This window comes from Tachysurus vachellii, chromosome 1 (assembly GCF_030014155.1).
Source record: "Tachysurus vachellii isolate PV-2020 chromosome 1, HZAU_Pvac_v1, whole genome shotgun sequence".
NCBI lineage: Eukaryota > Metazoa > Chordata > Actinopteri > Siluriformes > Bagridae > Tachysurus > Tachysurus vachellii.
Genome location: NC_083460.1, coordinates 43241311 through 43260056, shown reverse-complemented (window position 1 = coordinate 43260056; position 18746 = coordinate 43241311). Strand labels below are relative to the sequence as shown.

At 39.6% G+C, this 18746-nt stretch overlaps 2 protein-coding genes across 2 annotated transcripts in view; one reads left to right on the top strand and one right to left on the bottom strand.

Annotated features, from left to right (window-relative positions):
• Positions 1 to 1180: 1180 nt before the first annotated feature.
• Positions 1181 to 5595, top strand: LOC132849855 (vitamin D 25-hydroxylase). The gene is made up of 5 exons (XM_060875830.1): positions 1181 to 1558; positions 2558 to 2699; positions 3254 to 3883; positions 3975 to 4301; positions 4730 to 5595. The coding sequence occupies exons 1-5, from the start codon at positions 1238 to 1240 to the stop codon at positions 4909 to 4911; spliced, it is 1602 nt and encodes a 533-aa protein (XP_060731813.1). The 5' UTR covers positions 1181 to 1237; the 3' UTR covers positions 4912 to 5595.
• A 4383-nt stretch (positions 5596 to 9978) lies between these two features.
• pde3b (phosphodiesterase 3B) overlaps positions 9979 to 18746 on the bottom strand; it is a 36256-nt gene continuing 27488 nt past the window's right edge. The window contains exons 7-16 of the mRNA XM_060875697.1: positions 18173 to 18264; positions 17698 to 17870; positions 17295 to 17420; positions 15833 to 15944; positions 15551 to 15664; positions 12357 to 12556; positions 11971 to 12174; positions 11667 to 11828; positions 11324 to 11555; positions 9979 to 11061 (exon numbers count right to left, since the gene is read on the bottom strand). Of these exons, the coding sequence (XP_060731680.1) occupies positions 10829 to 11061; positions 11324 to 11555; positions 11667 to 11828; positions 11971 to 12174; positions 12357 to 12556; positions 15551 to 15664; positions 15833 to 15944; positions 17295 to 17420; positions 17698 to 17870; positions 18173 to 18264 (1648 nt within the window). The 3' untranslated portion in view covers positions 9979 to 10828. The remainder of the gene's footprint in view (positions 11062 to 11323; positions 11556 to 11666; positions 11829 to 11970; positions 12175 to 12356; positions 12557 to 15550; positions 15665 to 15832; positions 15945 to 17294; positions 17421 to 17697; positions 17871 to 18172; positions 18265 to 18746) is intronic.

Below are 18746 nucleotides of genomic sequence, written 5' to 3'. Positions count from 1 at the left end.
AGGCCAGAAAGAATCAGAATTAAAGGCTTTAAAGGCTTTAAGAGGGAAAGCAAACGCAATTCATAACCCTTGGTGAGACAGAGCCCTGCATTTAGAGAGGAAGAGAGCTTACACAGTCCATCTTCAAACATTAAGGAAATGAGATTTAATCACTGAATGTTGGCCATCAATCAGTGTGCACATGCTGGAAACCTCCCAATCTCATCTGTGTGCTTAACTGATCACATGTACTCCTTTTACATAGGCACCATAAAACCCCAGTAGGGATGAAGTGCCTTGCCATCATGTGCTTCTTATTGCAAATGGGTTAAAATATGAATTAAACATCATTTTAGAAATTTCTAATTTTCATATATACTTTAAAACCTAAAAGCTGTTAACAAAGCACTATTTCCCTTAGCATTCTTTTAGAATCCCAGCACTATTTATTAAATCAATTCCAAAATTCTAAAATAAGTTATTTCTCAGATCATTATTATATCTAATTGTAATAGGGACTACAGTCATTTAAGTATTTCTAAAATGGAGCAATATATTTGACAGAAAACTCAATTTTCTAAAATGCAAATCAAATGCAACTTATTTTTTTGGGAATCGTTCACGTTAAGAACCGCTGCAACAAGGTTCCTGTTGGAAAAGAACTTTAAGGATTTTTCAGATTGTGACCTTAAGGTTAGCCTTTAAAAATGACTCATGAAACATTAATGACTAATCACTAAAAGAGTCTTACTTTAATAGAGCGGCATTGGTTTTTTAAGAACGAAACTAAAATTGTTCTTGAAAAAGCATTTCTTTTCCTTTTCTTTGTGATCTCCACCACAATAAATGTACTTATTATACAATAAATGTCTTGCTTTGTATAAACTGGATTTCTTTGTATAAAAATGTGTAAGAAGAATTCTGATGCAGAAATATAAAATTATCTTAAATTTTAGTTGCTGGTGAAGTGAGAAATGATGAGGTCAAATTTCTGAAATTTGGATAAATATGATGGATAAATGTGTTTGCTTCTCTGGTGAGGTCTTTAACACTAGAACTCACTTTGCCCAAAGGAGTCACCTCGTATGCCACAGTACAGTAAATACTGACTGTTACTTGTATCTGTATCGTCTTTTCTTTCTTTTTCCTGAAAAAAGGAACATGTGTCTAATCGATAGTAATCAGTAGTGGCTAACGATCAGAATCAGGACCGATCTCTTGGCCAATCTTGGACCTTCAGAGGCGGAGGATCTGCACCATGTCCCCGCTGCGCACTGCAGCTCTGACACAAGCGCTTACTTTACAAACGGAGACGTCGCGGCTGATTACGGGTCGTGAAATGATCTCGATGTACAGCTTGTTATCGCTGCTGACTTTGTCTTACAGCAGGACGGTGTTGTACTTGTGTTCCCTGCTCTGTAGCTGCCTGACTTTCCTGGTGATCCGGCAGCTGTTGCGGCAGCGGAGACCGCGCGGTTTCCCCCCGGGACCCGCAGCCCTGCCGGTGATCGGTAACATTCTGTCTCTTGCCACCGAGCCGCATGTCTACATGAAGAAGCAATGCGAAATCTACGGCCAGGTAAAATGTCACAGCTTCCGAATTTCCTGCAGAAAATTCTCTCTCTTCTTTAAACGCACTGAGATTTTCTTCTCATCCCTCGTTAAAGTGAAGCCAAAGCGCAGCGACTGCATTAGTTTTTATTTGAAAGTAAATCAATTGTTTAACATTTAAACTAAATTGATTTACGACTTGCAAGCTTGCAAAAGAAAAGATAAGAATCTGACTTTTTGTTATTTGAGCTTTTGATCCAGAATTCGGTGATATTAATAGTAATATTATGGTATGAATAGAACATTTACAATCTTGCAAACGAATCGGTTGATTAATGATTACATGTGAATTATAAAATGTAGCTGGAAAAATAAACGCTTCTTGAAAAAATCTAGAAAGTGGTTCTTCTTGTCTCACTTCTTGTGTCCACAGGAGCCTTGTTACAAGAATTCTTGATAATTTCTAAATTCCCTAAAGGTCAGAGTACACATGAACTCCAGACACTATGTAGGTTACAAAGTTCAGTATGTTCGATCATTTTAAGTCCAAAGCATTTTTCTTTCTTTAAATATGATTTAAAACATAAAAATTCAAAACAAAGGCACTGGTTGAGATTTGGAAAGGTAAAAAAAAATGCATGTCAACTCATATATGCATGATTTATTACAACACTCATATGAAAAAAAGACATTAGGCCAGGCTATTTTAGACAGTTATTTTCCTGTTAGAGATTCAGATATCGGTTAAGGTTAAAATATGTAAGTGTGACTACAGTCAAATGTCTTGCATAATGAACGGTTAACAGCACACAGAATCTTACAGTTGCTTCATTCTCTACATTTACCACCCTGAACCATGCTGAGTCAGCATTCTGAATTTTAAGAGCTACTTTGTGAACTGTAGACTTCACTTTGCAGCGGCCCGTCCTATAGACCTGACACATTTCCATTAGGGGAAAATAGCTGGCAAAGTAAAAGTAAAAGTATTGCTGAATTAATTAAATGCTTTAACTTCATTAATTTGCAGATCTTTAGTCTTGACTTGGGAGGAATATCGACTGTCATTTTAAACGGCTATGATGTCATCAAAGAATGTCTGTATCACCAGAATGAGGTGTTTGCAGATAGGCCATCTCTACCTTTATTCCAGAAAATGACCAAAATGGGAGGTATGGTGTATTGTTTTCTTCTACCAAAAAAAATAAATCCTCTTTCATGGCCTACAGCAACTGATCAAACAAATTACAAACTAGCAATAAATAGAGAGAATAGTACAATATACATACTGCTCAAAGTTATTCAAATTATGTTATGGTAACAAAAAAGGTCTGTAATATCAATTATTGACCTTGCAGGTTCTTTGTTGAGTTGACTTTGGAGACAGATGAGTTGTGTGAGAGGTCAAAAGCATTACGAAAAGAGATTATCAAAACATCAGCTGGAATGATTGATTGTAAATTTTTGTTCTCTTTTGAATTCTCATAATTCACATTTCCACAATTCACTATTTTCTCTTGTGCCCATGATAGTTTGAGAACGAGTGCATAACCTAGCTTTGCCTTCAGAGTTTCAACATACTGAATTATTTGTCTTTAAAACAGAAATGGGCCAAGGCTGCAGTTTGACACACAGCTCCAGGAATATTCTGACACTGACTAATGGATTCGCTTTAGAGTAGGCAATTTTTCACAGAAAACTTACTTCTCATTAATTCACTTTCCAGGACTTCTCAACTGCAAATATGGTCGTGGATGGATTGAGCACCGTAAGCTGGCTGTTAACAGCTTCCGCTATTTTGGCAGTGGGCAGATGATGTTTCAGAGGATATCTGAGGAGTGCATGTTCTTTGTAGATGCCATTGACAAGCACAAGGGAAAACCTTTTAACCCAAAACACCTTGTTACCAATGCAGTCTCCAACGTTACCAACCTTGTAATATTTGGACAGCGATTCACGTATGATGACCTGGACTTCCAGCACATGATTGAAATCTTCAGTGAGAATGTGGAGCTGGCTGCTAGTGCCTGGGCCTTCCTCTATAATGCCTTCCCCTTGCTCGAATACTTGCCCTTTGGGAAGCACCAGAGGCTCTTTTGCAATGCTGATAAAGTGTATACCTTTCTGCAACAGATAATCGAACGCTTTTCACAGGGGAGAGTACGGCAATTGCCAAGACATTACATCGATGCCTACTTGGATGAAATGGAACAGGGTGCTAGGGACAAGAGCATGTCCTTCTCCAAAGAGAACCTGATCTTCTCAGTAGGAGAACTTATTATTGCAGGCACAGAGACCACTACAAATACACTGCGTTGGGCCATGCTCTACCTAGCCCTCTACCCCAGTATACAAGGTAGGTTCTGTGGTCAACTTGTTTTTGCTTTCTTAGAATTAACTGTGCAGTTTTTACAGAATTCACAATATCTGACGACTTCTGTGTTCAGATAAAGTTCACAAGGAGATTGATGTAATATTAAATGGCAAGTCACCAACCCTGGAGGACAAGCAGAAGATGCCTTATGTGGAAGCAGTGTTGCATGAAATCTTGCGCTTCTGCAACATTGTTCCTCTTGGCATCTTCCGAGCGACTTCTCAGAAGGCTGTTGTGAGAGGATACACCATCCCCCAAGGGACCATGGTCATCACCAACCTGTATTCTGTGCACTTTGATGAGAAATACTGGAGCAACCCTGCTATCTTCTGCCCTGAAAGGTTTCTGGACAAAAATGGAAACTTTATTAAACGGGAGGCTTTTCTCCCTTTTTCAGTGGGTAAGTATTTTTGTCAACATCCAATCAAAAACATTAACATTGATCTCAGAATAAGAATCAGCTTTATTCCCCAACTATGCTCACTGGTTAGGGTTGCTCACTAAGCCTAACCCTATAGAATATTACACTTTAACAGACGGAATATGAAATAATGGTTGTGCTAGTTAAGAAACTGTTCTTTTGCCTAGATGTTTCAGTGCGTAGTCATCTATAGTGTCTGCCTGATAGCAGAAATGCAAACAGACAGTGTCCAGGGTGAGAGAGGTTGTTAATGATGTACAAGTCCTGTAGGTTGGGCAGGGGCACACCAATAATCCTCAGCTGTCAGTCTGTTGCAGCAGATCTAAGCCCTGGTAGGTCACAAAACGAAGCTTTTTATAAAAACTAGCAATCTTTAAATGAAAAATTTGTCCTATCATGTTCTTTAGGTAGACGTCAATGTCTTGGTGAGCAGCTGGCCAGAATGGAGATGTTCCTTTTTTTCACCACATTGCTCCAGAGGTTTTGCCTGCAGTTTCCCAAAGGCTACATTCCAAGCATTACTCCTAAACTTGGCATGACCCTGCAGCCACAGCCTTATACAATATGTGCTATCAGGAGACAGCAATAAAACTTAATCTCTTCAACAAAGGCAGATATTCTCTCATCTTAAGGGATCTTACTGAGAAACTTAACTATCCAGCTCAGCTTTCTTGCTCAGAATTCTGTCAAGTTTGGCACAAAGCACTGACCTCTGGTACTGAATGTGCAGAATTTTCAAGTGTACACAATATGGTTCCATTAAGTTCATGCAGAGAGTGAGCAGTGAATGAGGCCTAGAAATTTATATGTGCAGCCTGATTCATTTGTGTATGTTGTAATGAATAAGATCCTGAGAACACTGTTGAAAATGTGAGTTGTGTAACTTGAACTGGCCAAAAAAAAAAACAAACCTGTGCTGTGGTTGGAAACGTAAAGGAAGTCATGTTATGTCAATTATTTACAGAGCACCTTTCAGTTTTGCACTTTTTTTTCCTCGAAATTGATAACACGGGTCTCTCATCGGTGTTGCAAAATGAAGAGAGCTGCTGCATTTCTCAGAAAGCTTTGCAAATGTCTCTTCCATAACTTTGACGTGTCCATGTAGCAGTGCGGAACTGTCTGCTTTATCTCAGGGGATTTAAACCTGCCAGGCCATAAGTCCACAACGGTCTCCACTGGGGGGTCTTTGGAAGTTACATTGTGATCTGAACTTTGTAGGAAGTCAGGATTTTGTACCAAAACATCTGCATTTATTATATGTACTACTGTAAAGTTAAAGAAATCAGTCTAAATACGAATAAACAGAAGATTGGTTGTATTACAATGTTGGGTTCGTTTAATGAATAACGTTCTTCAAAGATTTTTTTTGTCTCCTAGAGCTCTTTATAGCCATGTTACATGTAGCCCTGAACTAAGGTGCAAGATTCTACTCAGCTTCCATTTTTGGCAAAAGCTTCAATTTATAGCACGTTAGAAAGGAAATTTAATTTTTAAATTCTGGCAACTATATAAACAGGGAACATTGATGAATTAACAATGAAATAGAAATATTAACAAAAGATAATGTGTACCACGTGTTGCCGTGTGTCCATCCTCTAACCGCACTCATTACTCTAGGCACAATGCTTTGATGAAGCGGTTTAAGACACGTATACTCTGCATAAGCTGTCATAGTGATGCTGGGTAAGCTGTCATCTGGGATGATGTGGACGGTCTTGGTTTAGGGGACCCTTCTCTTAGGGACTCATCATCCACCCGCTGTCATCTTCCAGGCAGCTCTACCCCAGAGGGTGCAGGGGATTTCCTCAGTGTGCAAGTCATAAGTAAACAAAACCATTCCCAAAGAGACATCCAGCTGCCGATAACATTGAAGTATTGCAGCCAAATTCCACGACCATAGAAAGGAGGTGAAAGATTAAAACGTCGTGCCTGTGTCTAGAACACATTTTGAACACATTTAAAAATTAAAAAAAAAAAAAAAAAAAAAAAAAAGGCCGCAAACATTTTTCAATAAAAGGAAAAATGTCAATAAAACACAGACATTAAAAATATTTTCAAGGATGGTTTTCTTTATGGGCAGATATAAATAACAGTGGGGGGGAGGGGAGTTAGTCTCTCCCTAAAATGTTGAAAAAGACTGAAATGGTTACAGATCACACTGCTATCTTACTCACTACATAAAGTGTTAAATGTTACAGATGGACAAGAAGGTTGGAGGAAATCAACACTGAAATGACAAGAAATGTTTAATGCCATTTCTGACGGGAAAGAAGCAGCACAGAAGACTCCTGATGATGACAGATGTATTGGTAGGTAGGAAGGAAGGAAGGAAGGAGGGACGGAAGGAAGGAAGGAAGGAAGGAAGGAAGGAAGGGGCAATATGACTATGAAAGGGGGAGTTTGGCACCGCAGCTAGCTGACTCACAGCATCCAGCTTTAGAGGGGAAAAAGGATCTCAGCAGAGTGGTTATGCACAGAAACAAAGAGAAATAAAAACCTCAAATTATTATTATTAAAATAACACCACACCTAAACACATACACATCTGTAAATAGTATTAGATTAAAAACTCTGGAAACAGGAGGATAATTACAGATTCTTAATGTACAATGCCAGTCGTATGTAGAAAACAGACGCATTCAGTTGGTTAATTAAAAAATATATATTTTATATATATTTATATATGCAGATACTCTTTCTGTGCAGAGATTAAACACTTGTTTGGTAGTAAAATGTGCACATTTATAGGTTAATTTTTACTTTTTTTTTTTTTTTACTTTTTTCTTTAAATATAGCTTGAAGTTCACTGCCTACTTGAGAACTTTCCTCTCCAAACAAAATGCAATGAGGAGAGCAGCGCGTCAGTCTCCTCTTCCTGTTCTTTAGTTTAGTGGAATGCCTAGAGTTCTTGCTTACAGAAAATATATAGAGCTATTATTAATAAACCTGCCTTATGGTGAAGGATATGGAAATTAAAAAACAAAAAACAAACAAAAAAAAAACAAAAAACGCAGCTTTTCTTTTTGAGGTGAAACCCTGGATCACATCAAATTGATGCCCTCGCCTGCTTGCATGTTCGACAAAGAAAAAAGAAGAAGAAGAAAAAAAAAAAAAGGGTGTCTGCACTGTTATTTAAGGAAAGAATGTGTATGGTTAAAAAAAAGAAAAGGCCCAAAAACACTTGCGTATTACATGCATTAAAATTTTCATTACATTCCCAGACTCTGTTTTAAATTAAAACAGACTTAATACTTGGAGTTTGGGGGAGCAGATAGTTCACTGCTCGGCTATGTGCAAGCTTGTATAGGACAGAATGTCAGCTTCTTCACACAGAACAAAACCACAAATGCCAACCTTTCCCAATATCATCTGATCTTCTGAATTAATTTCCTGAATTAAATTTGAATTCTGAATTTAAAAAAAAAAAAAAAAAAAATATATATATATATATATATATATATATATATATATATATATATATATATATAAAACCAGTGAGAGTTAACAAAAGAATGTATAGGGTTCAAATAAAAGCCTCATGACTTTTGATTCACAAGACGATCATTCTGCATGCATCCTGAGTAACCGTGAAGAAAAGTGTGCATTTGTGGTTGTGTGTCGTATATATTGTATACGACAAAAAAATTTGCAAAATATAGTCAGGTCCATAAATATTTGGACATCATGTACATCCTCAAAAGTAATTCTCTTCTCAGAAGTTCCATGGACACACATCTTTTATTCCCTTATTATTTCACGTACCAGTGATCAAAGGTCTAAAGCTGACTTCATGATGGTCACTTTCACTTTAGTTGAACCTGTTCTCATGTATTTACTGATGATTTGTGTGCTAAATAAAGCAAAATACTTAATTCTAATATTTTTGTAAATGGTGATATCTGCTTCAAAAATAATTAGATGGACCTTCACAGAGCACAGACGACGACCTGGCCTACGTCAGCAAAGCTAAACTTTTTAAGGCAAAAAGTGGAATGCTGTGCAATGGATGTACGATGGCCAAATCACCTGACCTGAATCCAACTGGGCTGAGTTTTACTTGCTGAAAAAAGAAAAAAAAAAGGGAAACAGTAAAGACCTGGATGATTATCACCTAGGACGATAGCAAGCATCTGATGATGTCTATGACCTCCAGACTTCAGGCAGTCATTCATGCAAAGGATTCATAACTAAGTATTAAAATGACAATATTATTGATGCGGTTGTCCAATTACCTTTGATGACAAACAAATTTATATAATTCTTAAACCTTTCACCCAATTTAAAACGAGCTCTTATTTAATTTCAACTTTGTCAATACCCAAATACTTAAGGAACTGACTCTAGCTATCAATCTATCTAGATAGACATAGACATGGATATAGTGTGTGTATATGTATAACCCCCACACGCACACGCACGCACGCACGCACACACACACACACACACACACACACACACACACACGCACACACGCACACACGCACACACGCACACACGCACACGCACACACGCACACACACACTCCATATCTTGTGCTGCCAAAACAGTCCTCTTTGAGGCCTGGACTCCAAAAGACCTCTGGAGTCTGTGTATGCTGTGGTATCTAGCACCGGGATGTTAGCAACAGATCCTAAGTTCTGTAAGTTGTGAGGTTTGGCCTCCATGAATCAGACTTTTTTGTCCAGCACATCCAACAGACACTCAATCAGATTGAGATCAACATTTTGTTTTGTACACCATTCCTAAACAATTTCTTCTTTCTGAAAGGGAGCTTTAACATGCTAAATGAGGACACTGACATTAGGGAACACTGCCATGAAGGAATGAACTTGGTCTGCACCAATGTTTAGGCAGGAGGTACATGTCAAAGCAATACCCACATGAATGCAGGACCCAGTGTTCCCAGCAGAACATTGTCAGAGGGATCACACTGCCTCTGACTGCTCGTCTTCCTCCCATAGTGCATACTGTTGCCATCTCTTTGCCAGAGAAGATCTCCACATGCACCTGGCCTTCTTCATGATAGATGATTAAAAGTAAATATGATTCATCAGACCAGGTCTCCTTCTTCCATCACTCCATGGTCCAGGTCTGATGCTCACATCTATTGTAGAAGCTTTTGGTGGTGGACGGTGGCTCACTAACTGTTTTTCCTTGGACCAATTATAGGTACTAACATAATTAATATAGGTACTAACCATCGCATACAGAAGACACCACAAGACCTGCCTGCTGTTGTGGAGATTCTCTGACCCAGTCATCTAGCCTGTGTCAGAGTCACCAAGATCCTTACACACTCCCATTTTTCATGCTTTCGAAACATCAACTTCAAGACCTGACTGTTCACTTGCTTCGTAGTAGATCACACACACACACACACACACACACACACCCCCCTGATGGGGGCACTGTAACGTGATAATCAATGATATTCACTTCACCTGACAGTGGTGTTAATGATACGGGTGTGTGTATATATTCGTATACATACGTATTCTGTCTATGTGTGTGTGTGTGTGTGTGTGTGTGTGTGTGTGTGTGTGTGAGTGTGTGTGTGTATACGTATGTATATGTATGAGTGATTTAAACTTTTCTTATAGAAGAAACTATTTTGTCTATAAGAAATAACAGAAATAAGATCCCTTCATCTTCTCAGTTCCATACTTAATGCTTTTAAGAGTTTACAAAAGGAACAACAAATGCCAACTTTGCATTCCTGAGGAGGAAAAACAACAATCCATGAGCACACAAGTCTTTAACAGAGGAAACTAAATCTAACAGCAGGTGAGTAAAAAAAAAGCATCCTAAAATGATGCAGAAGTAAATATTCATGTTGTTTCAGTCGTAGTGGCTGAGTTCAATGATACAGTGTTTTCGTGTCACCAGCATGGTAGAGGAAAGTGTGTGCTGAGGGTTAGAGTCCATCACCAGGACCACGTGGGGGGAACGAGGCAGCAACAAAAAAAAAACACACACACAAAAGGGTTCAGACAGGCACGTTTGATTTATGTTTCTAGAGTATTCCTGACACAGAGCCTGCTTTAGCCTCAGACTCGTTTGTTTTTAACTGTTCACTTTGGTAATGAGTGCTGACTTGCAAGTCCTCTGAAATTCTGTTTTTTAAATAACTAAAAAAAATAATAATTGTAATAAGTACCTACAGGAGAGTTAAGAGCTCTGCTTTCAAGGCAGCATCACAGCCAAATAACCATGGAGAGTTTCGGTTCATTATATCATGTCTTTTTTCGATCTTCTTTCTGATCCTCCATCATTCTCCATGGGGTGAAAGTGCATAGGATGCTCTCACAGTAGTAAGGCCTTGTTGTACAATTTTTTTTCCCCCAACACCACGTGAACTGCATTTGCGTCACAGTGATCGTTTCAGTACAGGAGATCTGGCAGAATCTTCTGGTGTCAGTTCGGACTGTGTGAAGGAGATCAAGAGCAATGTTTCGATGTTTGCTTCACCCCCGTCCCCTATTATTCTCTCAGCCAATCGGCTTCACTCAATCCCCCTCCTGTTGCCGCTCTTCCTCTTCAGCCTCCTCCTCTATGACCTGAATATCATCTGAGGTTGTGGAGGGAGGATGTGTGTCTGCCTGCTGCTGCTCTTGCTGCTGATGAAGCCCCAGGTCACAGTTCTTTTCCTCTTCCTCAATGATCTGCTTCCATGCCATGTGGTTGTCAGTCAGGTGCTGCATAATGCTGCAGAAAAGACGCTGGCGGCTTTTCCCGGGTTCTGCAAACAGAAACCTAACTAATTAAAAGTGGTTATAACTAATTAAAATTTGGTTTAGATTCTGTGTAAACGAGTGTCAGGCACAACACTGCGTTTTACATGAAGTTCCAACTGAAGTCTTGCAGATAAATAAATGAAGTTTGACAACATTTGCAAGTTTTTCAGAACTTTGTCTGTACATTGAACTTCTGTTCTAATCCCATGCTCCTACAAATGAGGTCATAATACCTTTGTTGAGGCTAACATTCCAAATAATACATACTTAATTGAAGCTCTTCATCAATGTCTTCATCATCGGTCTCTGTGTCTTCAGCATCATCCTCCTCGCCATCTTCATCCACCCAGTAGCCTGGGAGTAGTCCAGCAGCATCGTACGAGTTACACAGTGGCCCAACAATGTGTGTGATAAAGGACTCCTGCAGCTTGGCCAGCTGTGGCGCAGAGCGGTCCATGAAAGGGCTGATGGGTAATCCGAGGCAAGCCTCCTCGTCTCCCTGTGAAAAAAAGAGGACAATGACGTAACTTAAAATGACAACACTGTGCCTTTCATTTTCTAGGCACTTCTACAGTATTCAGCATAAACTGCAGCATAAACCTCTCAGTACCTGTTCATAAAACTCATTCACGATGCCTTCTGTCCATTTCAGGTGAAGTCTGCGTTCTTTTGCTGGTCCATTAATATCTGCCAGCTTGATGCACACTTGGCAAACCAACAACCTGTCATTCTCATTAGTCCAGTCGATACCTGGGCTATTCACATCTGTAACCTGTCAATAAAAACATCAGTCATTCATCAGTACATTTACATTTTTTTTCTCATGAGCAACACTTAAGTTGATCTGAACTCAAGAGCGTAAAAGGTTTAAAACCATTAAATTTACATCTAACAATAAATGCTTTTTAAATCACCTTGGAGTTAAACTCGGCTAAGAAATCAAAGTGCTTCTTCAGGTCTGTGGCGAGGATGGCCTCGATAACAAGAAAGCGAAATCTCTTGAACTCAACATGGTCCAGGTTGGACAGGAAATTAAACTCAGGCTGAGACAGGAAAAGGCTCCATGCAGCAGCAGCATGATGGTTTTCCAGAACTGAACGATCGTTGTACAGCACGGCCTGCAAATCACAGGAGAGAAATAATACAGAAACATACATTATTGGGTTTGGGGATCGTTTTAGTTTTCCAAAATTCTAAAAATCAATCAGTCACCAAATCCCTGGTAAAGCTGCAGTATGATTTTGGATCGTTACAGTGGTTTAAATATATACATGAAAGAAAAGAATAAAATGGCACAGACCTGAGAGGCATTAGTAGCTACAAGAAAGGCATTTGTGCGACCTGGGTGATCATAGTCGTGCATAGCAGCTGCTACATAGAGTGCCATGAGTTCGAGAGCAGGGACGTTCCAGGCCAAGCAACCATAATTATTGTCGGAGATGGAGGAGCTTTTGGACAAAGCATAAGAAACCCGGCCAGGAGAGATGCCACTGTCCGAGTCTGTGATGAGTTGAAAAAGGAAAAAACCTCAGAGCCTTAAATACAGGAAATATGTATATGAAAACAAATTGAAAATGATTAATACGTTATAAACCAAATTAAAGCAATAATAATAATAAAATAAATAAATGATGCCTTTCATTAACACCAAACTGCAGTGTCCTTGTACAAGGTCAGAGGACTACTTAATTATATATTCGTACTGTTGCACAAATAATCCACTAAAATGCATAAATAAATAGCAAAGAAAACGGTCGTCCTCACCTACATAATGTTTTATTCACTCGCATGCTTAGAAAAGCTGGTCTCAGCATTGTGTGCATGCTGCACATTTTTGCTGCCAGACAGTGAAGTCACTGAGTTTTCACAAACTCAACACCTCTTCCTTTTAAAGCATGAGCCCCTTTTGACTACAGCAAACCGAATGACTCAGGCTGCGCTCCATTTGAGAAATTAAAACGGTCATCAGCGGCCTTAAAATAAGTTTTGAACATGCTGAGCCAGCAACGGCGTTAGACCTCAATCACAGCACAGGCTCTTCTGAGAGCTGCAGGTCTGAGCAGTCTGATTTACTCACGCTGGATCAAAGTGATAAGATTAGCACAGTAACGACAGTACAGGAGTGCTTTATGAATAAAAGGTTAAACATGCAAACAAACAAAAACCTGTCACTGCTGCCTGTTGGTACAGTGATGAGGTGTCTGTTTAATGGAGATTACATCATAGCGTGTTTTCCAAACCAAATCTAGAATTATCCATATTGTTGTCCAGCATATTTGAAAGTAGGAGCAGTGTATTTGACTTACAATTTATTTCAGTTTATACAACTGTGCAATTGAGGGTTAAAGGCAGCTTGGTGGACCTGGGATTCGAACCTTCCGATCAGTAGTCCAGCGACTTAAGCTACCCGCAGACACACTACAGATACAATACAGATTTTTTGAAAGAGGTTTTAAAAACTCGACCCCGACCAAAGGCAGCTGGCCAACTTTAGGCCTCATCATAGCACAGAGACAGCGCTGGTTAAAGTGGTAAATGACCTGTTACTGGTCTCTTTGCTGGTGTTACTTGATCTTAGTGCAGCTTTTGATACCATTGACCATGTTATTCTCCTTGATAGACTAGAACATGTTGTTGGTGTTAAAGCGACAGCTCTCTCCTGTTCTGTAATGGTAATGTTCGGTGTTCCACAAGGTTCTGTTTTAGGCCCATTGCTTTTTTCCCTATATACAGTATATATATATATATATATATATATACATACACACACACATATATAGATATATTTCCTGTATCGTCCAAACTGCTCCACGGACGATGCCATTGCCACGGCCCTTCATTTAGCCCTCACCCACTTGGACAATAAAGACACTTATGTACGAATGCTGTTCATAGACTTTAGTTCAGCATTAAACACAATCATCGCTCAGCACCTGATTGGGAAGCTGATCCTGCTGGGACTAAACACCTCCCTCTGCAACTGGATCCTGGACTTCCTGACTGGGAGACCTCAGTCCGTCCGGATCGGGAACAGCATCTCCAGCACCACCACACTGAACACTGAAGCCCCTCGAGGCTGCGTGCTCAGTCCACTGCTGTTTACCTTGCACAACTGTGCAGCAATGCACAGATCAAACCATATTACCAAGTTCGCCGATGACACGACTGTGGTGGGTCTCATCAACAAGAACGACGAGTGAGCATACAGGGAGGAGGTGCAACATCTAACTACCTGGTGTAGAGCCAACAACCTGTCTCTGAATGTGGATAAAACTAAAGAGATGGTTGTTGATTTCAGAAGAGCACAGAGTGACCACTCTCCACTGAACATCGACGGATCATCTGTAGAGATCGTCAGGAGCACCAAATTTCTTGTTCATCTAGCAGAGAACTTCACCTGGTCACTCAACACCAGCTCCATCACCAAGAAAGCCCAGCAGCATCTCTACTTCTTATGAAGGCTGAGAAAGCCCTTCTCCCTCCCCCCATCCTGAACATGTTCTACAGAGGGACCATTGAGATCATCCTGAGCAGCTGCATCACTGTCTGGTTTTGGAACTGCACCATCTAAGATCACAAGACCCTGCGGTAGATAGTGAGGACAGCTGAGATGATCATTGGAGTCTCTCTTCCCTCTATCATGGACACTTACACCACACGCTGCATCCACAAAGCCAGCAACATTGTGGACCTCACACACCCCTCACACACACTCTTCACCCCACACACCCCTCACACACACTCTACCCTACTGCCGTCTTGAAAAAGGTACCGAAGCATTCGGGCCTCACGACCAGACTGTGTAACAGTTTCTTCCCACAAGCCATCAGACTCCTTAATAACTGAACTGAACTGTACTGAGCACAACACACATCAACTGTATGGACTGCACAGACCTACACCAAACACACACACTGACACATCAAACTGTTTACATGCTGTTTTGCACATGTTTTTGCTCTTTTGCACATATTGTACAACATCTCAGCCATTTCACACATACTGTACAATATTTCAGTTGTTTGCTGTTTTTGCACAATTCTATATATTATCCCAAGGACCTGCTGCTAAGAAACTGTGTTCATTCTAATGTTACTGCACGAAATATTGTGTGAACATTCAGTATTCACACACAGTATATACACTGGTCAGTCGGCGCTGTTTCTGTTTACTGTTTATTGTCTTTTGTGTATTGTATTTTTTGTACTTTTTGTATTGTTTTGTAACTTTTTGTCCTGTACTGTCTTTTGTCCTGCACTGTCTTTTGTCCTGCACTGTCTTGTCTGTCTTGTTTATCTTGTCCTACACTGTGTACACCAGGTTGTACAGATACACTTTATGTATCTAGGACTAACTTACTAAGTCCTTATAGCTCTGTGTGTGTTTTATGTAGCTTCATGATCCTGGAGAAACGTCGTCTCATGTCACTGTAACAGTTAGATATGGTTGAAACTACAATAAAAGCTTCTTGACTTGACAGGTATCTCTGGGTACCTGTGTCACTTCCTGTCACATGTTCATTATGGATCTGCTGGAAGCCAGGGATGGGTCTGGTGGTGAGGTACCAAACAGCATGAAGGACGTCTGTGGCATGGACACGATTGTGATCTGAGGAAGAAATAGATTTACAAACCAAGATATTAGAGATGTTCAAATGCCGTCCATTATGTCTTTGTCTTGAACTCTAGTTTAATGAAGGTTCTGCTTACGCAGATTCTCCCTCACGTGCCATTTTAAAGTTTAATTTACTTTTGATGATGCTAATTTAACTCTCACAGGGTATGTCGCGATAGCCGTTCTCCAGAGCACAGAAGTACGTCATGAACTCCCGCACGGGGATTCTGAAGATTTCAAACAGACCCGTGTCCTGGAACAAAGTGTAGGCCACCTGAGAGATATCAGAACAAACAAAACTTCATTAAGACACACAACAAGCCTTCAGTGAGGCGTCAAGTCCCTAATGATCAGCATCTATCAGACAGAGCTGTAAAGGATCATCAGCACTGCAACACACAAACATAATCCAAGATGCCAATCACATCTTCTTGTAAATTAACGCTAAATGATCTAAATACAACTTTATTGAGTTACTCTTGTTTATTAAGGCTAATTATGATTAGAACAGAAAAACTAAAGAAAAAGGAAAAGCAAAACAATAAACTTTTGATTGCATTGATGCATATTTATAATCAGGGTCCTCATTTATAAAAATCATTAATAAACAAAAAAGTGCTTAATTCTATGACACCAAACTGAAATTATCTTAAAAAGGTACAAATGTGAACACGTCTCAAATATTCTTAAATGGGGTCTCAACCTTATGAACTGCCTAAGTAATTAGACCTGATGTATAACACGTATAACTTTTAATGTCCCATGTGTGTGTGTGTTCTTTTTCCTAATCAACAGTAGATTCATCTTTACTTCATCAGGGAATGTGTATGTTATTGTAGCCTTAATGCTGCACTCAAACCTCAGATGTGATGTCTGGTCACTAGCAGTGTGACGTGACATAGCAGGTCTCCTATCATCAGTTTACTGCTGCTTGCCTTGGCTTCGATGATAATGTCCTTGCTATTGAGATACGGCTACAGAATCTTTGCAAAAATCAAGCATTTGCGCACAAATCAAACTAAAATGTAAAATGAGATGTTCAAAAATCTGAGCTATTAATCAAAAAACTTTCTGCTAAAATCTACATTCTGGAGGGTTTTCAGATTGTACCATATTATAAGTTCTTCAGCATTTCAGCTGCCTGCTTGTGACAAAAACTCAGGCTTCATTATTATTTGGGAAGCAGAACGCTTGAATTGCTGATTTATTCTGTTGCTTCACCACCAACTAGGTATGAATTTGTTGTACCAAAAAATATGGATAACGTTTCACAGCGTGAGATTGACATCTAGGTTTATTACCTTTATTTATTTATTTATTTATTTATTTCATTCTTCTTAAAATATCTGGGGAACACAAAATGTAACAACGTCTTGTAATGTTCCTGAAACAAGTGGCTGTAAACAGGTCTGTGCTGAACGTCTGTCAGGTTACAGACACAACTCCAAACGCCTTCACAAGACAATTTATTACCGTTCAGAAATGCACACAGCACGGATAAACTGCAGCTCTTTTGAAGGACACAAAATGTGATGGAAATGTCATATAAATGATAAATATGTACTTAATTTCTTTTATCTTAAAATAAAATCAACAATAGTCTAGTGATTGTTTCTTTACTAACACAGCTGAGGATTTGTCCCGTCTTCCCTCCTGTTCTATCCATCAGGTCAAAGATCTGAAAGTTCCAGTTACTGAGCTTCTCCAACAGAGCTTCCTGGTCCTCTAGCAGGGGCTCTAACTTGAACTCCTAGGAGATGTCAAATGGAGAGATGGATCAAAAGAGATTTATGTTTTTTAAAACATTTTGAAATAGTTTCAAACCTCATTCATTATGAATCTTATCTTTAGATAACAAACTAAACAAAAATCTTTAAGATTCAGCAAAATTTCCACCACAACTTCACCTTAGGCGCTAACACTGGAAACTAGACTACAGTGTTCAGCCACTGGATAGTTTAGAGACGTCACATCAGAAAACAAGGCAACAATGTTAACTCATGGAAAACTACAAATGCCTGTTGTACCTCAGGACGAGAAGGACTCTCCTGCACACCCAAACTTTGCTCTTCCTCCTCCTCTTCCTCATGCTGAGCTCGTTCTTTAGCTTTTGCAGTCAGTCCTGCTTCCTCTCCATGAGCATCTACTTCCCCCCGCTCCTCCCTGATCAGTCCATCACTGCTGTATTCCGTCTCCTCACCTGAGGATAAAAAACCATGATGGACTCGTGTGTGGTGTCATTCTGATTTTTCTACTTTACAATAAAGTAATAAACATATGCAGATAAAATGTTCAAGGTCTGAAATAACACCTCATCAAACTTAATTTGGGTGTTCAATCTGATGTAAAATGGAGTGTGAGAAGTCTGTGTGTTGTGTTTGTGAGGAGTGTGTGAGAGGTGTGGGGGGGGGGGGGGTGTGAAGGAAGCATGAGGGATGTGTGAACAACATGTACAGTGTGTGAAAGAAAGGTGTGTGTGTGTGTGTTGGATGAAGGCCCAACCTGATTGTCTTCTTTGCACATCAGGCCCCAAGGTCATGTGGCTATCAGCAACCTCAGCATTCGAGCTGCTCTTCAGAATTTGCCGCCCACAACTGTCACACAAAGACACACACACACACACACACACACACACACAGAGTGTACAACAATATTGAAAACTCACATGATTCATGTTTGAACAGAAATTGTCATCTAAAATCTGTTTCAGGACTTTGACATGAGAAACATTACCACATTAAAACATCGCTAACATCGCCTTCAGCATGCTAACAACGCTAACATCCCTAACAACGCATGCTGAAGAGCAGAAGTTTATGTAACATTTGGCTTATTCGATGGCACACATGAGAATGTCAAACTAAAGCTTTTTTTTTTTTTTTGGAATCATAACACGATTGTCCACAAACAGGATGCAGTGTCACTTCAACACTTCTGGAATAATGTTTCAGGTTTTTTATTATTATTATTCATGTCTTGCGAGTCAAGCTTTAAGATTTGAAACAGTTTGTGAAACTTATCCAATCGGATCATTATTTTTATAAACTTTAAAAGTGTGTTATTTTGTGCGTTATTT